Genomic DNA, 24,838 nt, shown 5'->3' on the forward strand with positions numbered 1-24,838 from the left:
TTAGAAGAACCGATAATTAATTTTAGAACTTGTTTGTTAATTTTTAGAAAATAAAAGCTTTATTATTAATTATTAATGATTTTTAATCTTTTATTTCTCATGCTGGTTTTATTTCTCTAACGATTCAGGTCGCAAAAAAAAGTTTCAGCTTGTTATTTTTTAGTAAAATTTACTTCATCCGAAATGTATTTACTTTCAGTCCTCAAAAGTATTTTATTTGATCTCACATCGGGAAATTCACTTTGAATTGGAATAAATTTCATTATCGAAAAGAGAAACAAGCAATCAGATTTTCTGAACATTGAGGAAAAACTAAAATTTCGTTATTGAGTTTTAAAACCAAAATTTTTAAGCCTATTTAATATCTACTATTTTAATAAAAAATTTCCCAAAAGAATTGAATAAATTTAAAAAAATGTTTACAAAATTCTTCGCAAGAATTCAATTATTTTTATAAATAATAAAATTCTTCTCAGGAATTCAATTATTTTTTTGAAATTTTAATTATAATCGTTGCAAGAATTCAATTATTTTTATAAATATTTAAACTCATCGCTGGATTTCAATTATTCTTAATACAATTTTAAATATATTCCTTGAAAAATATAATTATTTTCGACAATTTTTTACAAAAATTCAATTCACAAATAATTAAACTCTTTGCTGAAATTTAAACATTATCAAAATCTACTATTTAATAAAATTCCTCAAAAGAATTCAATTATTTTCATAAATAATAAAATTCCTCGGAGGAATTCAATTATTTGAAAGAAATGTAATAAAATTCGTTGCAAACTTTTAATTATTTTCATAAATAATAATATTCTTTACAGGATTTCAATTATTTTTTAAAAAATTGAATACAAATTCATTGCGTCACTTCAATTATTTTCCTAATTAATAAAATTCTTAACAGGATTTCAATTATTTTTAATACGATTTTAAGTAAATTCTTCGAAAAATGTAATTATTCTTAAAAATTTTTATTAAAAATTGTCGAAAGAATTCAATTATTTAAAAAAATTTAATGAAATTCTTTATAATAATTCAATTGTATTCAACATTATTTTAATAACATTTTTTGAAAGAATCCAATTATATTTTCATAAATAATATATACAATTTTCAAAGAAATTCAATTATTTAAAACACAATTTTTATAAAATTTCTGGCAAAAAAATCATTTCTTTAAAAAGTTTTTTTTATAAATTCTTCTCAAGAATGCAATTATTTTAAAAACTGTATTAAAGTTCAGTGACAAAAATTCAATTATTTTTATAAATAATGAAACTTAATGCAGGATTTCAATTATTTTCAATATAATTTTAAATTAATTTTGCTAAAAATGCAATTATTCTTAAAAATTTGAATAAAATTCTTCGAAAAAATTTAATTATTTAAAAAAATTTGATATAATTTATTTCTTAAAGTGTAATAATAATTTTCAATTTTTTTTAAATTACATTTCTTGAATGAATTTAATTATTATCAAAAATTTGAATCTAATTCTTCGTAAAAATTCAATTATTTTAAAAAATGTTGATAAAGTTCTTTATAAGAATTAAAACTTAAGAAATATTCAATTATTCAGATAAATTATTTTGGTATTATTTAGATAATTTCATTCTCGTAGAACTTTCTAATAAGAATTGATTTAGAATTGAATAAAATAAAATGATTAAAATTTTGAATAATTTTTTTTATAAATTTCAAGAAAAATGAATTGAAAAATGATTGAATTTTGGAAGAATTACTTTTGTAATTTTTAAAAATAGTTCAATTTCAAAAATGCGTTACATTAAAAAGAATTGAAATATTTTTATTCCTGTAGACAAAATAAATAGGTATTTAAATATTTATTTAAAAAAATTATTTTATTTTTGAATTTAATTTTTTGATAGCTACTTTTTTTTGTCTTTAAGCTACTTTTTCAAAATTAATTATCGAGTACGAAGCCTGTTAATGGCAATGAAAATTTATTTTTCTCGTCAATGTAATTTTTCCTAGAAAGCGTAAAAGAATTATTTTATAAAACTTAAAGTTTTTTTTTTTTTTTTTTTTAATTGTGTTGGAAAAAGAATTCTTAAAAATATGCAAATCTCTTTCTATTGGTGATTCAACATCATTATCAAAAAATACAACAGTCACTTCTTTTGTTACAGGATAATTAAAATTTGTTTTATTTTTCATCTATTTCTGATGTCGCATCTCAGGATTTATTTTTCTACTTAAATTCTCTATCTTGCAGTTTATTATTTTAAAAAAATTCTGCTAATTACCATCAAGAAAAAAGAAATTAAACAAATAATTTAAAAATTCCTTTCTGGTACCATCGAGAAAAGAAGAATGAACTATATCCACAAATTTTGAACATTCCAATCAACGAAATAATTAAACTTATCGTTCATTTGAATGATCAGAATTTTAAGATCGTAAATGAATGAAAGAAACTTTAATTTTTAACAAAAAGAAAAATCAAAACCATAATTAAAATCAAAATAAGTGTAAAAATCCCAGGAATTAAATCTCCGAATTTATTAAGAATTAAACTCCATGAGAAACATGAGTTTTACGATAATAATTAAAAATGATCTGACCCCCAGTGTATTTAATATTCGAATAATTGAATGAAAAGCCACATAATATATTATATCCCCCTCTACGAAAGAACGTTCGCTCTGAAGTCATTTGGCATCGCACGAGCCCGGTATTCTCCAGTCGTTCTTGCACCGTCGACTTGCACGTTTCCCTCATTGAACTCAATAAAAACAGGTGAACAGGTGTTTGGTTCAAAACTATTCAGGTGGTCTTTCATTCCCCTATAGTCAATTAAAATAACCTTTTTCAATAAAATTTTATTGCCAAAACGAAAACATGAGCGCCATCAAGAATTACGCACTACTCACAATATTGGGAATATATTTTCAAACAGGTGAGTTGTTTCTTAAATAACAAAACCTGACGTTTTTTATAGTCGCGGTGACCATCTACAGTTTCATGACAGACTTGCAGTCAGAAAGTTATGAAGCGTCACCAGGGCGGGGCTATTAATTGTATTCTAGACGTTAAAATTCCTTTTAAAAATAATTACATTAATTATTTTTTTAACGTACAATTGAAATTGTCACAGAAAAAAAGTTTTTTTTTCCGAAAAATTCAAATTTCCGAGTATTGTTTATACTAAAACTTTGACCAAAGTTGGTAATTTAAATTATTTTCTTATTTTAAATCGATTCACAAAAATTAACAATAATTGCAAATAAGTATTAAAAGTGAAATGGAAATTTATTATTAAAATTTTAGAAACTAATTTTAAAAATTACATTTTCTACATTTTCATTTCTTTCAATTTACAAACTAAATTTTTAAAAAATGTCTTCATTTTACTATATTCTTGTTAATAAATGGAAAAATAATGTCCATTTCAATAGCTTTCATTATATTTTTTAAAGAAAAATTCTTCTTTATGGTTTGTTTATGTTTTAAAAGACAACAAAAACAGTCGGTAAATTCATTTTCAATCGTGCCTCTACGTGCGTCGAAGTCTAGTTCGAAGTTTATTCATTTGTGTATAATAAAAGAAAGAAAAACAAATTATTGAACTATTTCTGTTTCTAATTTTATTCGTTGTAGCAATTTGAAAATTTCTTTTAATATTCAAAAATTTTCTCTCTAAATCTCTCCAAATAAATAATTTTTATTAAATAATATATATTTTTCCTTTTTTGAAATATTCTGTATTTTTTTTATTTTAAAAATTATTACCACTGTTTTATATTTATCTTAATTCTCCAATAAAATTTAACATTCGCCTCTAAAAGACGAACATTTTTTAACAAATCTATTAATTAAAATGTGTTTCTAATATTGACTCTTGACTTCAAGCGGAAATTAATAAAACGTCCCAATTACAAATTTAATTAGAATTGGACATTCTTTGATAATCTATTTTTCGTCGATTCCAATTAAATTATAAATTATAGATCAATTTATTATTACTTTCAGTATTTCAGAGTTTCAGTTGAAATTTAAATTTAAAATTGCTTTTTAAATTTTTCCATCTCTTTTATTTAAAAATTTTATAAAAGTTTAAATTTTATATAAAAATTTGATTTTGCTTTTCCCTGATTTTCAAATAGAATTTCGATTTTTTTCTCTAATCCATTTTACACGGTAAGAGAATATAAATTAAATTTATAGTAAAAGTATTTTACAATTTTGAGAAAAAATGCAACAAAGCAAAATTTTGGTATAAAAAAAATACTAAAATTTAAAAAAGCTTGTGTAAAATTTAGTAGAAATATTAAAATTCAATCCTAATATTCTTGATATTTGACATAATTATAAATTTCATAAAAAGTTTTTTAAAGTTCAGTATTTTTTATATCAACATTTCGCTTTGTCGCATTTTTTCCCCAAAATTTTTAAACTATTTTTACAAAATTTAATGTATATTATTATTCTCTCTCCGTGTAAAGTAATATTATATTGAAATTTCTTATAAGAACCTAATTTTTTAAGAATTTTAAATAAAATTATTTAAGAATTGAATAAGTTTTCAAATAAATAATTATTATTTTCTTAACAAAAAATTTTAGAAACTAAATCTAAAGAAGTTTTTTAGATTTGAAACCCTTTGTGAAATTCAATATTATTTCTGAAAAATGAAACAGTTTTTCAAATCTCTTTTGAATTAATTTTAAAAATTAATTTAAAAAAACTAATTAGTTAATCCTAAAAAATTAGGAAAGTTATTTTATCACCGAATTTTTTAATATGAATTTAATTGTTTTTAGAAATAAGAAAAAATCTTTTGCCCGTGTAACTAAATAATTTTTATTCAAATCAGTTTTTCATTTACTTTTTTAATTTGAATTAAAAATGAAAAAGTAAACAAATAACTAAAATAAACAAAATTCTAACTAATAATAATAATAATAATGTATTTAAAAGTTAAAATAAGCTAAAACATAATTAAAAAAATCCGGAAAAAAATGTTTAAGTTAGAAACAAAGAAAAACTTTCATTTCCCTTTTGTGATCCTTTCTCAAATCTCAATTGAATTGAATAATACTTTTGAAAGAAATCTTCTTTTCCTTTTTATTCCAAGATTTTTGGTTTTTTTTCCACTCTCTGCCTTTTGTAATTAAATTCTCCACGAAGAGATGGATTGAACATCAGAAATAGATGAAAAGGAGATTAACAATTGATTTGTCATTAATCTCAATTGAGATTTCAGAAAAAAATAACAAAGCTGAGATAAGAGATTTCTTTATAAAAAAATATTAAAATTTGAAGAAATCAAATAGATTCCAGTTTGTAAATTTTAAAACGAAATCAAAGAAAAAAATTCTCTTGATTCAATTAATCGAACATGTTAATTAATTTAATTAATGCAATTATTACAATTTCAGGCATCACAGGTAGTCCCTTTTTCTTAAATTTTGACACCTTTTTGATGATTTGTCAACTTTTTCACCTTTTTTTTTAGTGATTTTTCCCTTTTTTCAACTTTTTCTAATCAAAAATAAAGATGTCTAGAAAAATGATTAATTAACATTTAAATAATTAAAATAGCATTAATATTATTTTCTAGAAAAAAATATTAATTTTCGCAAAAGGAACATTATCAACTAACATTAAAAATGTTTTTCTATGTTCTTGAAAATTAATGTTCGTTCTTCCATAAAATTTTATTAATAATATAAAATTTCAATTTAATAAATTTAATTAAATAAAATTCATCATAAATGTTATTGAAATTGTATTAAAAACAATTGAATTCACGAGAAGAATTTTATTTATCACAAATAATTTAATTGTTGTAACGAATTTTACTATTTATAAAAATAATTGAATTATTTCAAAATATTGAATTCAAAATTTTTCTGTGAAATTTTATTAAAAATTTTTAAAAATAATAAACATTAATACCTATTTATAAAAATAAATGTATTTTTGCCAAAAAATGCAATTAAAATTGTTGTAAATAATTTTCTCGTTTCAAGGAAAATTAAAATTCTATCAAGAAATTTTATTAAAATTGCTTAAAAAATAATTGAATTCCTCAGAAGAATTTTTTTTGAGAGTAAAAAATTACTGTGATGCCTGTAATTACAAAATATTATTTATCTTCTATTTTAGAAAAATTCTCTTACTTATTATTCATAAAAATAAAGTTGACTTACTTCAATTTCCGAAAATGAGGTGATAACGTTCCTTTTATTTTTTAACTTAGAAATATTTCCCTTTTGCTCCTTTGTCACACGAAATTCAATTCTGGCATACTTCCATTTTTTCCTTTATTAAAAATTTCCTTTTACTCCTTTGTTCCTTCGACATTTCCTCTTAATTGAATATCTATGGACCTATTTCTGGAAAAGAGAAAAAATTTTATAGTTTTTTTTAATGCAAAGAATAGAATTTTATTTACAATTGTCATTTTCAACAAATATTCGGTTAAATACTTTCTTAAGAAAATTAAAAGTATTCTTTAATGTTGTGAGCTTTAATAACAAAATCGAATTTTAAATTCAAAAACGAAATCAACTTCGTTTCGGAATATAAAATTCGATTTAGAATTCGATTACAATTTACAAATTCACGCTATTTTTTATATTTCTCTATTTTTATACATAAACGGAGAGAGAATATATATTAAATTTTGTAGAAGTAATCGATTACAATTTAAAAATTCAAGCTTTTTTTACATATTTCTCAATTTATGTTTATACATAAACGGAGAGAGAGAATATATATTAAATTTCGTAAAAGTATTTTACAATTTGGAGAAAAAATGCAACAAAGGAAAATTTTGGTATAAAAAATACTAAAATTTAAAAAAACTTATGTGAAATTTAGTAGAAATATTAAAATTTAATCCTCATATTCTTGATATTTGATTATAATTACACTAAATTTTGCAAATAAGTTCTTTTTTTAAGTTTTAGTATTTTTTATATCAAAATTCCACTTTGTTGCATTTTTGATCTCCAAATTGTAAAATAAAATCTATAACTATTAATAAATAATCGTTGTATTCTGGTAAACTGTTTGCAGTTTGCTTTTTTGTTTCCCATCTTTTTTAATAATTTTTCTTTTTAAATATTTTCAATTTTTAAAATTAATGTATTGATAATCATCGAATTGTTGCAAAAGAATTTTATCAAAAAATTTGATAATAAAGTTATTCCTTAAAAAAATTTTATTATTTAAGAAAATAATTGAATTCTCGCCGAGAATTTTGTTAAAATTTTTGAAAATTCGTATTAAATTCTTTTTGAAGAAATTCTTTGAATTTTTTTTTTAAATAATGGAGTTTTTTTAATAATTTTAATTAAAAAAAGTTTGAAAATAATTGAATTTTATGAACAATTTCTTTCAAGTCTTTAAAATAGTCGTGTTTGATAATTAATTGAAATTGAACATTTAATTATTGAATTTTATTAAAATTTTAGAAAATAAATGAATTCTTTTGTGAAATTTTTTTTTGAAAATGATTGAATTTTTGCAGAGATTTTACTATTTAAAAAAATAATTGAATTGTTTCGAAGGATTTATTAAAATTTTCGAAAATAATTGAATTTTTTCGAAATATTTTATAACGAATTAAGAAAAAATTGAATTCTTTCGTGAAATTTTTTTGAAAAGAATTGAATTTTTGCCAATATTTTTACTATTAAAAAAAATTATTGAATTGTTTTGTTTCGAAGGATTTTTAAAAATTTTAGAAAATAATTGTATTTTTTCGGGAAATTTTATTTAAAAATAATTGAATTTTAGCAAAAAATTTTACTATTTATAAAAATATTATATTCCCTCTCGATGTAAAAAAAATGAATTTTACTAAATTCTAAAAAATTTATTTAGAAACTCTCGAAACTTGGAAGATTTTGCATAAACAAAATTAAATATGCGTGAGAATTGAGGTAAATGGTATTTGGACCAAGATTTAAATTAAATTATGAGCGATGATTATTTTGTGAGTATATACTCTGACATGGATGAGCAAAATTCGTGAATAGACACTCGATTATATTGAATTATCGTTTATCTGTTCATTCACAGCGAATTGCGCTTCACATATATGCTTTCATTCAATCACCAAAATTCTGTTCCAAGACCGAGAAATCTTTTGTCTAGATCATTTAGAGAAATTCATATATTTTAGAACTTTAAAATTGAATCAATTCTTTTGTCTATTATTTTATTCAATTTTATTCAATTAAAATTTTTAAGCAAGAATCCAACAAACAATCGGAACAAAAGTTAATCCAATGGTATAATTTTATATTTTAAAAAAGAAAAAATTAGATTTTAAATTCCTTTCAGTAGAAACGTAAGGAATTTAATTTTCTACATTTTGAACAATTTAAAGTTATATTTGAAAAAAATTACAATTTTCTGTCGAAAAAAAAGTTGCTAATATTTAGTTTATATTAACAAACTTTTTTTTTTGACAGAAAATTGTATTTTATTTCAAATGTTTAAAATGTTCAAAATTAAATTAATTTTTCCACCAAAACGAATTTAAAATTTAATTTGTCTTACGAAATTATGGCATTGGACTAACTTTCGATTCTGACTGTCCGACAGATTTTTCCTTAACTAAAATCATTTTATTTATTATAAGATAATTATAAGAAACATAAAAAATATTTTAAAGAACATTTTTTGTTCTTTTTTTTAATTATTTTCCTTCCTTTTAGCATTCGGCATCAAATGTTATAGATGCGAAAGCACAAATAGTTCAAATCCATTTCAATGCAACGAATTTTTACGAGATGACTTCGATTTGAACCCAGAATCGTGTGATGACGTTTATGGTGCTCAATTTTGTGTGAAACGCGTTGGCCGTTTTGCTGGTAAAATTTTCAAAACAAAAAAAAAAGAAAAAAAATGCTTTTATATGCTTAAAATTTTCAATTTCATTTACTAACATCATCATCTCTTTTAATTAACATTCTAATATTCAGAAGTCTAAAAATGCAATAACGAAAAATCATTCCCTCATTTTTCATCTATTTCGAAATATTTGCATTTTAATTTAGATAATTATTATTAATCACCTGCTTTCGTGGAACAGAAAATAAAAAGTTTTAGGTGCAGATCGATAAAATGGACCTGAATCCTACATATTTTTTTGTTTTTTATAAATTCGATCGCTTTTTTGGTAAAAAAAAATGGAATTTTTGGAAAAGGGTGAAAGGTAAATACCTAGAAGGTTTTTAATATAATTACACTTGAATTAATGGAATAAGTAATTGTTAATAATTAATTTTAATTTTTAATTTTAATAATTAATTTCAATTTTTAATTTTAACATATTAATTTTACAAATTAGTAGAAATTATTTATATTAATTAATTAATTATTGAAAAGTAAATTAACAATTAATTAGTAATTGAAAACTAAATGAATAATTAATTTATTATTAAAAAAGAAATTAATAATTAAATAATTTTAATAATTAATTTCAATTTTTAATCTCAGCAATTAATTTTAATTTTTAATTTTAATAATTATAATTTCAATTCCATGGATGGAAAAATTCACTAACACACATGAAAAAAAAAGTTGTGACGGAAGAAAAAAAATTGTTTTGTTTAGCATAAAACAATTAATCTTGTGAGATTTATTTTTCTCAGAAAAAAAATTATAAATTATTTAAAAAATGCATGTAGCTTTATTAACTAACAAATTAACTCTTTATGGAGGACTGGGAATCAATTGCTATCAATGTGCATCTGCAACTGAATGGGAATGTGGAGATGAACAATTGATGATGGAAAAATATCAACCCCAAAGTTGCGATCACATCTTCGAGGCACAATATTGCATTAAATCTATTGGGACATATGGAGGTTCATATAATATTAATAATTAACCGCAAAAAAAAGAAAAAGAAAACCGGAACGTGTCGATTATTCTGAAAATTATTCATTTACTATTAATTTCAATAAATTTCAATATTAATCTCAATAGCACTTATCATCCTACCTTTTTATTCCAAATACTCACAAACATTTAATATTTATTTCCTTTCTGTAAAAAAATGGAACAAAATGAAATAAAATTCACTCGAAATTCCAAAAAATATTCTAGAATCAAACATTTTCTGTTACATATACGTTATTTTTCACTTTCTCACGAACATTTTACCGATTTCCTATTAAAAAAAACACTTTGCTTCACTATTTTAGAAATAAAAACTCAAGTTCCATTTTTAAGGATAAAAATATTGAGGTTATTTTGGCAGAATTTCACATTACATACATAAAACATAAGAAATATAAATTAATACTTGCGGTAAATTGACTACCTCATGATTCCGAAACGACTCTCTGTTTTACACACATAACCCACAATGTATACTAATTAAACAATCATTAAAATCAAAATTTTCTTCTCAATTTTCCGTTACTAGTCACAACGGTCACAGCATTGTTGCTAAGTGAGTAAAAAAAGCGGGATTTGCAATAAACAATGTATTTGACGCCATATTGAAAGTCGGGTAGCAATAATAAAGGGGCGAGGGGGCAATAGGGTGGGGGGTGGCGAATATTTTCAGAAATTAGCTGACACGATCCGATTTTTCCCAAATATGCTTATTATTTTACACGTATTTACCATTTTCAATCAAAAATAAGTAAAATTCACTTACCATGCTTTCACATTTTCACGAGAGTTGACGACAAAAATGTAAAATACGACACACGATTGTCGAGATTGTTGACTCCTTGTTTCCATCAATTAACACTCGTAAATAATGTGCTTCACTACTTGCACGCTTGTTTTTATGATTAAATAACACTTATAAATTGAAAAATACTTGGAAATATTGAAATGAATATGAAATATTCACTCTGATGTTCTGAAATTGCAGGCGGCATCGGCACAAAGCGCGAATGCTCTTCGTACAATCTCGGCAACTACTGTGACTACGTGCAACAACCTGGCGACAAATTAGAGTATCGTACATGTGTTTACACATGTACTGGAGATGGTTGTAATTCAGCGACAAATTCATTGCCAAATCAATTAATAATTGCTTTTACAAGTATTTTTCTTATTTTTCCATTATTTTTGCGAAGGTAAAGTTGAAAAGGATTTGGTATAGCTGACTAGCGTAGTACGCCAACCGGAAGCGCGGGAAAATATTTAAATTCAAAATTCAAAGTAAAAAGTTGCGCAGTGAATCGTTTCGTGTAACTGTCACTGAAACAAATTTTAATAAATTAACAATTCAAAAAGTATAAATTAATATTTAAAAAAAATTATTTAACTAAATATAGATATTTTTTTTGTAAATTTAAAAAAAAAAATTTGAATTTGTTTAATATTATTTTATTTAAATAATTATAATAATTATTATTTCTAATAGTAAATAATAATAATAATAAGAATAATTATTAATATTCTATTATTACTATTTTATTATTATTATTATTTATTATTCTATTTATCATTATAAACAATAATAAATATTGTTTGTAATTTTTTACAATAATAATTATTATTTTATTATTATTGATTACGATAATTATTTTATAATTTTTAATTAACAAATTTCATTATTTTCCAAACATTTAATGTTTGGTTGAAAAATTTTTATTCTTTTGTTTTTTTTAAATATTTTTAATATAAAATTTAATTTAAAAATTTGTCAACATAAATTCAATTTATATCGAAATTATTGAAAAATTTATTAGAAAATAATTATTAAAATGAAAAGTATTAAAAAAAAATTTATTTCTTTATTTTAAAAATTTGATTTATGATAATTACTTTTTTAAAACAATTTTTTATGTAAAAAAAGAATTTTTTCGAAAATTGACAAAAATTGAAAAATAAAAAATTGTTTAAAATATTAAACAATTTCTTAATTTTTTTTCTACAGTTTTTTTTTAAATTTTATTTATTAATTTTGAAAATAAAATAATTATAATTGACAAATAAAAAATAAAATTAGCAAAACTTTGTACTGATGGAATTTTGAATTCGTAAATAAATGAACAAAAAATGCTTTTTAAAAGCAGATTGTATAAACAAAATGAAATTAACGTTTCTCGAAATGTAAATCTTAGAATTATAGAATAATAAGTAGAAAATGCATAAACAAAAGTAATTAGAAAAAAAATTAATTGCAAAACAATGTAGAGAAAAATTTTAAAATGCAGTCAATGTAAATAGAATTGTTACATTAATGTTACCGCAATATAATTATTTTTCTCTATTATTTATGTAACAATTGTGTAATAATTAATAATTTAGCGCCTGCGAAATAATTTTAAGTGTCTAAGAAAAATTGTCTCGTCGAAAATAATTTTCTAGTATTTTCTAATATTTTCTAGTATTTTTAAAATATTGAAAATATTTTCTAGTATTTTTTGTAAATATTAAAAATATTTTTTAGTATTTTTAAAATATTAAAAAAAAATATTTTCTAAAAATAAATAAAAAATATTTAAGGGCATTTGAACCATGATGACGTCACAGATTTAAAACTAATGCTTTGCACAAACTGTGACGTCATCAAGGTTCAAATCCCCTTAAAAAAATAATAAATAAATAAATAAATAATAAATAAATTTATTTATTTATTTTTTTTAAAAATATTTTCTAGTATTTTTTGTAAATATTAAAAATATTTTCTATATCTTATTAGATTTTTAAAATATTTATAATATTATTTTAAAATATTGAAAAAATATCGAAAATATTTTCTTGTATTTTTTTTTTAAATATTAAAAAATATTTTCCAATATTTTCTAGTATTTTTAAAATATTAAAAATATTTTCTAATATCTTCGAGTATTTTTTGTAAATATTAAAAATATTTTCTAATATTTTTAAAATATTGAGAATATTGAAAATATCGAAAATATTTTCTACTATTTTTCAAATATCAAAAATATTACAAAAAATTTCTAACATTTTTAATGTTTTTAATATCCTTGAAGTTTTTCAATTCAATTTTTTACTTTTTTTTACATTTTTGTAATATTTCAATATTTTTGATAATTTTTTCTAATTCATTAATTAATAATCAATAATATTAATTAATTTTAATTATTCCTATAATACGAACAATTTATACATTGTGTAAAAATATATTAAACTGTTGATATTATTAAAATCGTTTTCCGTCCACGAAAAACCAAAAAAAAATTCGCAACAGATCCAAAAAAATTGGATAAAATAAAATCGACGACAAAATTGATAAATCGCGAAACAATTTTGTTAGTTTTAATATTTTACAATTACTCGTTATTTGTAAATTAAAAAAAGAAAACGAACTGATTTTTCTTTTTTTATCCGCTTTTATTTTCTAAATAAGTGTTAGCTTAGAAATGTTTCACATACTTCATCAAATACATACAAATTGTCGATCACTTACAACGTACATAATATTTAATAATAATAATAATAATAATAATAATAATAATGTATATAAATGTATAATGTTTTTTTTTAGATAAAAATTGTATTATCATTTATCACTGACAAACACGCAAATTGATGATTCGAAAAATACATATTTTTTTGTGCATATAAATTCTGTGACACAAGTTCTCTTTGGCATTGTGTACATAAGGCAATAAAAAACGCCCTAAAAAAAATTCATCTGCCAATTTATTTTCTATTCTTCGAATCTTTATTTTGAGAAAAAATGATAGAATATATTTTTATCCTAAAGTCAGCAAAAAGGAGAAAAAATAGAAGTAAACGTCGAAAGGAAAAAGAAAATAAAGAAGGAAAAAATGTAAACATTTTTTTGAAAATAAATTAACAATTTTTGTATTTTCTTTGCGTTGATTCTTAGAGCGTGCAGTAAATTTCACTCTAATTTTTCTAATATCTAAATATAGAATAATTCTACGCTGAATAAATACTTTTTTTTGCTCTTATTTCGAACTTCCTTGAGTGTACAATAATAATTGTTATCGCTTTCTAAAAAAATACTCTCAAAAAGATGAAGTAAACAGAAAAATAAAACTATCTTTTTGTAGAATAATTCTTCTTCTTCTTCTTTCTAGTCAAAAAGCTATTTCAAATTTCGAACACAGATTTTCATCTTTCGAATATATTTTTATATATTTCCATAAGAGAAAAATACGGGCAGTGTTTTTTTTTATCAAAGAACTTTATACCCTTTTCGAAAGGCACACGCTATTCATTATATTTAATAAATAAGGTGCAAGTATTTCTAGAAAAAATGTGCCAAGCTAAATTTTTATTTTCCCTTTCATATATAAATTTCAAACTGTATATTATAATTTCTTTTTCTCTCGTCAACAATTTATTCAGGTAATTATTATTATTTTTTATCAGAACTACATTAATCTTGATTGTGTATGAAAAATATTCTTGTAAATACTGTGTAAAAAGTTTTTTTTTCTTTTTTTTCGATTTAATCATTACTAGGCAAAAAGTATAATATTCATCAATGATCAACAAATATTCATTGGTCCTAGAAAATTCATTTACGTCTATTATCACTGTGCGATATGGGGATTAACGCTAATTATTTACGGCGCGTCTCACAGCTTTTTGCACACTACACATTGATTGCACAATATCGATTGGTAACTGATCAGAAAAAAAATAAATAAAAAATCTAAAAAAAAATCCTCTTTCCTTTTCGAATCCATAGAAAAATCTCCAAATACTTCAAAATATTTTTATGTTAATATAAATATAACAGAAGGAAAAACAAATATTTAAATCTCTGATTAATTTTTCATAACTATTATTAATTAGTTAATTTTAATTAAATTTCTAAATGAATTAACTTAATAAACTTAACTATAACGATTATAACGAAATAATTTAAAAATGAAAAAATTAGTTTAAAAATATTTTCTTTAATATACAAGAAAAAAAATGAATGAAGTATTTAGAAAAAATTCTTTTATTCGAAAAGAATATGAATTCTATGCGGAAATGGACTACAAAACAGAAAGAAGCAAATTTTTGAAAATGAAGAGAAGAACACAAAAAGTCGAACTGAAATTAATTGAAAGTTCGACTTGAAAAGAAAATCTCAGTCAACATTTATTCCAGGCGTGAAATCCCAAATAAGGAATGAACAAAAATTAATTAACGCAAGGAATGAATCACAGAATCGTATATAGATTATAAAAAAAATCAAATCACTGTAATTTCTTTTGTTCTCAATAAATTTTTCAAATTCTTATTATTTCTATGTTCAAAAAAATTCTACTCACAATAAAACTATTTTTTGTGATCAATTTTCTTTTTCGTATCTTCAATATCGCAATTCACGAAATTATTTATAAATCACTTTTCAATCACTTTTTTATCATTTGTGTCAAAGAAAAATTGTCATTTTCTTTCGAAATTTTTTTTTTTTTCAATTACACAATTTGCATTGAAATTTTTACATTTTTAATACTTTCAATTTCTCTTTAGAAAAATGTATCCAAAACTTATCATCTTTTTTTTCAAATATTGAAATTTGAATTAAATTTAATTTCCAATTTTCTTTAGTCACTACTAAGTATAGTAAAAAAATACTATACTTTAGTATAGTAAATTCATTTTTTGTGTGAATTAACAGAAAATAAATTCTTCTCTTTCGAATTTTTTGATCATTGTGAAACGAATTCAGACACAATTTTTGTAATCAGAAAAAGAGAAAAGTGATTTTTTTTCTTCACAGTTTCTCTCAGTGAATTTGCATTTTTCGAATTTGTTCCTCGAGTTCCTTAACGCGTAATTGACTGTTTGCAAGTTGACGACGAACGATTCGTAATTCGTCTGTTTGTCGAGCGAATGCTAATCGCAATTCGGCTTCGTTGTTCGGATCGTCCACCGCTTCTAATTTATTGTCATTCATTGCCGAGGTCTCAATGTTATTCTAAATAAAAAAAAAAGAAGAAACATTTTATTAATAATCAGTAATCCATCAATTATTTCATAATTAATAAATGAGTTAATTAATTAGGTAATTAATTATAGGCTTCGTACTCGATAATTAACTTTAAAAAAGTAGCTTTAAAGCTGAAAAAAGTTTTAAATAAAATTATTCAAAACTTTAATAATATTTTACTTCAAAATAAAAATTTTAATTTTTGGCAGCAATTAAAATTTTTACAAATATAAATTTAAAAATCTTTTGCAATTTCATTATTCGAAAAATTTTAGTAAATAACGCTTCTAATATTCAATTATTATCTAAAATTTTAACTGAAATTCAATTTTAAATCAATTTTCATTAGAAAATTCTACGAGAATTTAATTATTCAAAAATTGAATTCTTATAAAAACGTTATGAAATTTTTGAATTTTTTCGAAGAATTTTACTAAAATTTTCAAAAATAATTGCATTTTTCGAAGAATTTATTTAAAAATTGTATTACTAATCATTGAAACTGAATTAAATTAATTAAATAATTGATATTCTGTGAAAATAAAATTTTATTATTTATGAAAATAATAAAAAAAAAAAATACTAATAAAAATACAAACTCAATTGTATCGAAGAAAATTTAAGTTTATACGAAGAATTTTAGTAAAATTTTTTGAAAATAATTGAATTTTTACAAAGATTTCATTAAATTTTTTGAAAATAATTAAATTCTTTCCAGCAACTAAATTAAAAATGTATCGAAAATAATTATTAAATTCTAATAAACAAATTCCATCAAATTTTGTTTTAATAATTGAATAATTGATTTTATGGGAAGAATTTTGTTGTTTACCAAGATAATTGAATTCTCTTATTAAGAATTTTAATAAAATTTTTAAGAATTATTATTGCATTTTTTGAGGAATTTATTTGAATTCATGTTAAAAATAATTGAAACCCTGCGATTAGTTTTATTGTTTACAAAAATATTTGGATTTTTGTCAAGAATTTTATTAAAATTTTTCAAAATAATTGAATTTATTAGAAAAATTGTAATATTTATAATATAATATTAATTATTATAATTATAATTATAATATTAATATCTTTATAATATTAATATTATAATATAATATTATAATATAATATTAATATTTATAATATAATATTAATTGAATTATTGCGAAGAATTTTATGAAAATCTTTTTAAATAATTGATTTTTTCGAATAATTTTATGAAAATTGTATTTTAAATAATTGAATTCCAGTGGAGATTTTATTATTTATGAATATAATTTCTTGTTTGTAAAGAATTTTATAAAAATCGTTTTTAAATAATTGAATTTTTTTGGGTTTTTCATTAAAATAGTAAATATTGAAAATAATGAAATTTTGAATAATTTTTTAAAATAATTAAATTTCTACGTAGAATTTTATAAAAAAAAAATTTTTAAATAATTGAATTGCTACGAAGAATTTTATTAAAATTTATGAAAATAATTAAATTCTTTCTAGAAACTTAATTAAAAATTTGTTGAAATAATTCTTTAATTCTAATAAACAAATTATATCAAACTTTTTGAAATTATTGAATTTTGTCAAAGATTTTTAATAAAAGTTTAAATAAAACTACATTTCCGAAGAATTAATTTAAAATTGTAATAAAAATAATTGAATTCCTGAGAAAAGTTTTATTATTTATAAAAATAATTGAGTTCTTTTGAAAAATTTTAAGCATTTTTCAAGGAATTGATTTAATATTGTATTAAAAATAATTCAATTCCTGAGAAGAACTTTATTATTTATAAAAATAATTGAATTCTTGTGAAGAATTTTAGAAGAATCTTTTTAAATACTTTTTTTGGAAAATTTTATGAAAATTGTATTTTAAATAATTGAATTCCTGTGACAATTTTATTATTTATGAAAATAATTGATTTCTTGCGAAGAATTGTATTTAATTTTTTTTGAATAATTGAATTTCGTAAATTTTTGTAAATAATTGATTCGTTAAAAAGAGTTTTATTAAAATTTGATGAATTGTTTGCAAGAATATTATTAAAATCTTTAAAAATAATTTTCTATTCCAACTATTAGTGAATATAAAGTAGTGCAAATTCTCAAATATAGAAAAAAGTAGTGCAAATTTTCAAACATAGAAAAAAGTATAGCATTTAGTATGTCACAAATCTAAAAAAAGTATCCAAATAGTAGCAAATCACAAAAAAAAGCAGTAAATAATAGGTTTTAGTAGATTAGTACGAAGCCTTTAAATAATTAATTAATTAATAACCATTCACTAATTTACAATAAAAGCACAAATTATAAGTAAAAATCGTGCGATTCCTACCTTGGCAAGAAATTTGTAAAAATCCCCAGCTTGAAATTGAGATGAAATCTTGTTGACTTGGAGTTAACCGTGCAAATAGTGTTAGTGCAAATTTCTCTAGATCTTAGAAAAATTAAGCTCAAACGTTGCGGACAAAAAATTATTTCAACACACTCTCTTTTCACTAAAAAATTAAGCTCAAACGTTTCGGACAAAAAATTATTTCAACACACTCTCTTTTTGACCAAAAAATTAAGCTCAAACACGTTTCGAACACATTTTTTCAACACACTCTCTTTTCACCAAAATAAAGCAAGAAAATCGTCAAACACAGAAAAAAATATCAAGAAACGAAGACAAATTTCTCATAAGTGAGAAACAAAAAATAATATAAAGTCAGCGATTGATTTTTATTGAAACACACAGACATGCATTATAAAGCAGAAAACAATTAGTGAGAAGGAAAATAATGATAATTTTACCTGAATATTGCCGAATTTTTGTTGTAACTGATGGAATTTTGTGCTCTGGTTGCTGGAGGTTTTTTGACTTTTTTCCGACATGTCAAGTAATTCCACGGATCTATAGTCAGGCACAGTTTCAGTTGACAGAAAGGCAAATTTCTTCTTATTATTTAAATCAGTCGCTGGTGTCAATTGAGGTGGTTTGTAAATTCGAGGCTTATGTGTTGTAATACTGCCACCTTTCAAAAAAGAAAAACAAGAGGTTGAACATTATTATTCTCTTAGAAATAATTCTTTTCAAATAATTTTTCGAAATTAATAATTCTTTTCAACGTATTTATTAAGTTCTTCTCAAGTATTTATTAATAAGAGAAATTAATTATAGAATTTAATTAATGACGATAGTTTATAATTACCAGTTTTTAGGGAGATTAAAATTGGCGGATTGTTCATGCCACTGATCCAATCCTTGGCAGAAAGAGCCGGAGTCGTTCCAATTGTGTCGGGATACAAGTCTTCTTGAAACTGATCACTCTAAAAATAATTCAAAAAAAAATTAAGTAAATAATAATATATCAAATAAATGAATAAATTAACAATAAATAAACTTTCAAGTAAATTTAACTCGTATTATTTGTACTTAAAAGAATTTTCCTATATTCTGATATTAAATTAATAAATAAATATTTAATAAATATACTAATATTAATAAATATATTAATAAAATAAAAAATATATTAACAAATTAACATTAAATTAAATAATTACCTTTCTCGGAACGATCATAGAGATTGGTTCGCACATTCCGCGAGTCGCGTGAAGTTTAAAGAACCTGAAGACCTCACAGTTTGCAGTGCTGACACCCCGCTTCGGCATAATTCCCAAACCCCGCTGAGGATTTCCAGAAATAAATTGACTGAGAAAATGCAACCATGGTGCTTCGTTCACTACCTCGTAATATCGAATGTTACCATCTCCCTGAAACATTAACAAATATGCAAAATTATTTTCACTCTCAAAATGTCAAAACGAATTCAACTTTTCAGTAAAATTATATTTTTTACACTTGTTTAATTTCGGAAATAAAAGGAATAAAAAATGACTTACTTTTCCAGCAAGGTAGACCATATTGGTGTCATTATCATAAAAGGGAAAAACAATTCCACTGGATGAGTCTATCGTTTCGCAAGTCAATGGACTTGATAAATCATGTTGGCTCCAAACGGCGTATTGTCTATCAGAATGTCTACTAAATCCGGTGGTTAATAATCTACCGGATCCACCAAGAAATACCACTTTACTCGCTTTTGTACCAGCATGACAAATTCCTTCCTGTTGAAAATTAAATAATAAAACAATGTTCATAAAAGTAAAAAAAGAAAAGAAAAGAAACAAAATTCCAAATTAAATTCAATATTCTGATTTTTTTCAGACTTCGTACTAGACAATTAATTTTTTTAAAAAGTAGATTTAAGACTGAAAGAAAGTAGCAAAAAAGTAGCAATCAAAAAATTAAATTTACGACTCAATTATTCCATAATTTTCAAATTAAATTAGATTCAAAAATAGGGTAATTTTTTTCCTAAATATTTAAATTCCTATCTCTTTTTTTTAAGGAATTCAAATATTTTAAATAACTTCAATGCCTTTTTAAATTTTAACTATTTTAAAAAATTACAACTGTAACTCTTCCAAAATTCAATCATTTTTTTTTTTTTTTTTGAATATTTTAAATAAAATTATTTGAAACTTTACTTATTTTATTTCGAAATAAAAATTTTAATATTATTACAGCTTTACAATTAAAATTTTCAAAACTTTCAATTTAAAAATCTCTTGATGTTTCATTATTAATTTTACTACATAACGCTTCTAATATTCAATTATTATTATTATTATTATCTAAAATTTTAACTGAAATTCAATTTAAAATCAATTTTTATTAAAAAAACTCTACGAGAATAATTCAATTATAAATCAATTCTTTTTAGAAAATTCTACGAGAATTCAATTATTTAAATACAAAAATAAATAATTAAATGTTTCTTAAAATTGAATTCTTATAAAGAACTTTATCAAAATTGTTTACAATAATTCAATACTTTCGAAGAAATTTAACAAAATTTTTTAAGAATAATTACTTTTCGACGAATCCATTTAAAATTGAATTCAAAATAATTGAAATTTAATTACAATAAATCTGTTAAATTATTAAATTACAGTAAAAATTTTATTTTGTATACAAATAATAAAAGAAATAAAATTTGTAAAAATACAAATTTAATTGTTTCGAAGAAAAGTTAAATTCGTAAGAGGAATTTCATTAAAATTAATTAACTGAAAAATAATTGAATTCTTCTAAAAAGTGTATTACAATTTTTAGAATTAAATGAATTCTAACAACAAATTTTGTTTTTAAAAATTCTCTTTCGAAGAATTTTAACACAATTTTTAAGAATAATTCCATTTTTCGAGGAATTAGATTAAAATTTTATTAAAAATAATTGAAATCCTGCGATCAGTTTTATTATTTATGAAAATAATTGAATTCTTGCAACAAATTTTATTAAAATTTTTTAAAATAATTGAATTGCTAAGAAAAGTTTTATTATTTACAAAAATAATTGAATTCTTTCGAAAAATTTAAATAAAATTTTAAAGATCAATAATTACATATTTTGAGGAATCGATTTAAAATTCTATTAAAAAGAATTCAATTCCTGAGAAGAATTTTATTTTAAAAACATTTTTCGAAACAAACTTTTTAAAAATAATTAAATTTCATTTTAAGAAATTTTATTGAAATTTGAAAATAATTGAATTCTTCCCTAGAGTTTTATAATTTATGAAAATAATTGAATTCTTGCGACGATTTTTATTAACATTTTTTTAAAATAAATGTATTCTCTTGGGAAATTTTACTGAAATGGAAAATATTAAAAATAATTTGAATTTTGAATAAATTTTAAAATAATTAAATTTCTACGTAGAATTTTATAAAAAAAATTTTGAAAATAATTGAATTGCTACGAAGAATTTAACTAAAATTTATAAAAATAATTGAATTCTTTTGGGAAACTTTCCAGTAAAATATAGTAAATATTGAGAATTGAATTTCGAAAATTTTTTTAAATAATCGTGAAAAAAGTAGTAAATAGTAGTTTTATAAATAGTTAGTTTTTAAATAATAGTTTTAAAGCCTGAAATTTTGTATAAAAATCGATTCACTCGCTCGTATCAATTCCATTTTCATTTATACTGTATTAAATTTATTCTTTTTAGAATTATTTCTGCTCAACTATTTCACTTTCACCTCACGGCTTTTATTTAACTAAATAAACTACTTATCATTTCAAGCAATTTGAAATACAAGATTAAATAACACTCTTATTAATTAAAAATTAAAGAAATAACTGAAATGAGAAAGTCTAGACTTTCGTTTAATTTTTGCAGTTTAATATTTTTTTTTTACTTTTTTTTAACCACTTTCTTTAAATATAGACAAGTAAAAATTTGAATTTACCGAGACAACGATTCCAGATCTAGGTTCAAAGACTCGAAGTTTTTTATCCTTGCAAGTGGTGGCAAGTAGACTTCCATCTCTATTGAGAGACATACTGTAAATTACATCGGGATGTCTGTCGATTACGCTGATGGCCTCTCCCCTGTTTATATCCCAAACAATGACGAGATGATCGAATCCCGCACTGAAGAGGACATTTTCGGCGACAGGGTGCCATTCTATATAAGCCACTCGTCTCTTGTGTCCCTGTAATTCAACTATCCAATCGGTTAAGTTTCTCGACAGGCCACCGTCCGGAATATGCCATAATTTCACCTGAAAAGTAGCCAATAAAAAATATTATAATTAAGGAAATAAATGTTGAATTAAATAAAAGTAGAGGAAACATAAAGTAAAAATAGAGGGAAAATAAAGTAAAAAGAAAGGAAAACGAAAGGAAAAATAAAGTAAAAATAGAGGAAAAACAAAGTAAAAATAAAGGAAAAATAAAGTAAAACGAAAGGAAAAATAAAGTAAAAGTAAACTAAAACGAAAGGAAAAATAATTGCTGTTGTTATTCAAATATAATCTAAAATTTTAATTGAAATCCATTTTTAAATCAATTTTTATGAGAAAATTCCACTAGAATTCAATCACATATTCAAATACAAAAAACAATTTATTGAATAATTCAAAAGAAAATTCAATTCTCGTAAAGAATTTTATCAACAAATTTTTAAATAATTGAATTTTTTTGATGAATTTTAATAAAATCTTTTAAAATAATTAAATTTTTCGAGGATTTTGATTAAAATTAATTTAAATATAATTGAAATCCTGCGATGAATTTGATTATTATTTATGAAAATAATTGAATTCATAAAAAGAATTTTATTATTTATGGAAAAAATTAAATTTTTTCAAATGTATAAAATAATTAAATTATTTAAAGAAATTTTATTTAAATTCTATTAAAAAAATTGAATTTTTGGGAAAAATTTTATTATTTATGAAAATAATTTAATTCTTATGGGAATTTTTTTTTTTTAATTTTGAAAGTATTTTATGTATTTTTGAAGAATTTTATTATTTATCGAAAAGATTTTTATCATTTATACAGATAATTGAACTCCTGTGAAGATATTTATTATTTATGGAGATAATTGAATTCTTTTGAGAAATTTATTAAAATTTTTCATAATTTTTGAATTTTTTTGGAAGAATTTTTGTTATTTTTGGGAGAATTGAATTTTTTAAAAATAAATTCTATTAAAATTCTTTTCAAAATAATTGAAAATTCTTGGGCAAAATTTTATTATTTTTGAAAATAACTGAATTGTTTAGAAGAAATTTTGTTATTTATGAAAATTATTGAATTCCTGAGAAGAATTTTATTAAAATTTTTTTAAATAATTGAATTTTTGTGAAGAATTTTATTATATATGGAAAAATTAAATCTTTTTCTGAAATTCTATTAGAATTGTATTAAAAATAATTGAAATTCTGCGGTGAATTTTATTATTTATGAAAATAATTGAATCCCTGTAAAAATTGTATTATTAAATAGAAATAATTGAATGATTGCGAAGAAATTTATAAAAAAAAATTGTAAATAATTAAATTCCTGTAAAATTTTGAATTATTTTATGAAAATAATTGAATTCTTTTGGAAAATTTTATTTAAATAGTAGATATTAAAAAACCTTTAATTGAGGAAATTTTTTGAAAATAATTGAAATTTTGCCAAGAAATTTATTAAAATTTCATGACTTTTGAAAATAATTGAATTTCTGCAATCATTTGTAATTTCTCTAAAATTTTCCAAATTATATCGTACAATTTACGAACTTTTCGTGCTTTTTCAATCAAATTACGGATTCTAATTCTTTTTCCAAAAAAAAAATTGAATTTTACGGACTTGAAGCAAATTTACGAATCTTTACGTAATTAAAAATGAAATACAAATAAAATAAAAATAAAGTAAAAATGAAATTAAATACTAAATTAAATAAAAAATAAATATACAAATAAATTGAATGAAAAATTCAATACATCAAAAATCCAGTTTGAAAAACGAGAAATGCAAATTAAAACACCCGGAGTATTAGAAAGAAAGTAAAAAGAAAAGTAAATTCAGAAAAAAAAGAAGTTTCAGTGTAACATTATCTTAAATCTTGTGCGACTTGACATGTCTCATATGATTTACAAAGTATATTTATCAGATTAAAGTGTCTAACCGTGCAATCGTCGGAGCACGAAGCAATAACGTTGTCGTTGAATGGATTCCACTTGATGTCGAGTACAGGGCCAGTGTGTCCGGTTACTCTACTGACATTAAAATCCAAGCGACCAGTCTGCAAAAAAAGCAATTTATTTAAAATCAAACTTATTTACCCAAGAGTAAACAGCAAAATAAATCAGCAAATTTTTCTATTAAAAAAAATTAATTAATCAACTTTTAGTTCACATCGAAGGAAAAAATTCTAAAATTAATTAAACTGAGAATGTTTCCATATTATTTTTTAATTCGATAATTATATAATGGACTAATTTAATAACTAATGTAATTACAAATAAGAATTAATAAAAAAATAATAAATAATAATAGTCTTTAACGTCCGTGTAATTTTAATAATAAGACAAACGAAGACAAAAAAATAAAAATGATG

General features: G+C 21.5%; 2 protein-coding genes and 1 long non-coding RNA gene across 8 annotated transcripts in view; 1 reads left to right on the forward strand and 2 right to left on the reverse strand.

Moving 5' to 3' along the window:
• LOC122500539 overlaps window positions 1-10,879 on the reverse strand; it is a 34,633-nt gene extending 23,754 nt beyond the window's left edge. The window contains exons 1-2 of one of the 2 annotated variants that reach the window (XR_006301488.1): window positions 10,664-10,879; window positions 6,189-6,374 (exon numbers count right to left, since the gene is read on the reverse strand). This is a non-coding gene — a long non-coding RNA (uncharacterized LOC122500539). Of the gene's footprint in view, window positions 1-6,188; window positions 6,375-10,321 lie in introns of both variants that reach the window. The other variant, XR_006301489.1, reaches the window with a different exon arrangement.
• LOC122500538 (U-scoloptoxin(05)-Sm1a) lies at window positions 2,701-11,283 on the forward strand. 2 transcript variants are annotated; one of them, XM_043609509.1, is made up of 4 exons: window positions 2,701-2,932; window positions 8,709-8,864; window positions 9,717-9,863; window positions 10,886-11,283. In XM_043609509.1, the coding sequence occupies exons 1-4, from the start codon at window positions 2,875-2,877 to the stop codon at window positions 11,095-11,097; spliced, it is 573 nt and encodes a 190-aa protein (XP_043465444.1). In that variant the 5' UTR covers window positions 2,701-2,874; the 3' UTR covers window positions 11,098-11,283. The 2 variants fall into 2 exon arrangements, with proteins under 2 accessions (XP_043465444.1, XP_043465443.1); XM_043609508.1 differs by lacking the exon at window positions 9,717-9,863 and having other exon boundaries at window positions 2,704-2,932; window positions 10,886-11,262.
• Window positions 11,284-15,491: 4,208 nt separating this feature from the next.
• LOC122500554 (coronin-2B-like) overlaps window positions 15,492-24,838 on the reverse strand; it is a 40,790-nt gene continuing 31,443 nt past the window's right edge. For 2 of the 4 annotated variants that reach the window (XM_043609533.1, XM_043609532.1), the window contains 7 exons: window positions 24,407-24,523; window positions 22,191-22,505; window positions 19,775-19,999; window positions 19,436-19,645; window positions 19,084-19,201; window positions 18,686-18,906; window positions 15,492-15,883 (listed from right to left, as the gene is read on the reverse strand). In XM_043609533.1, coding sequence (XP_043465468.1) covers window positions 15,692-15,883; window positions 18,686-18,906; window positions 19,084-19,201; window positions 19,436-19,645; window positions 19,775-19,999; window positions 22,191-22,505; window positions 24,407-24,523 — 1,398 coding nt within the window. In that variant the 3' untranslated portion in view covers window positions 15,492-15,691. The remainder of the gene's footprint in view (window positions 15,884-18,685; window positions 18,907-19,083; window positions 19,202-19,435; window positions 19,646-19,774; window positions 20,000-22,190; window positions 22,506-24,406; window positions 24,524-24,838) is intronic. The other 2 variants (XM_043609535.1, XM_043609534.1) reach the window with 1 other exon arrangement.

This window comes from Leptopilina heterotoma, unplaced genomic scaffold (assembly GCF_015476425.1).
Source record: "Leptopilina heterotoma isolate Lh14 unplaced genomic scaffold, ASM1547642v1 Lhet_188, whole genome shotgun sequence".
Classification (NCBI taxonomy): domain Eukaryota; kingdom Metazoa; phylum Arthropoda; class Insecta; order Hymenoptera; family Figitidae; genus Leptopilina; species Leptopilina heterotoma.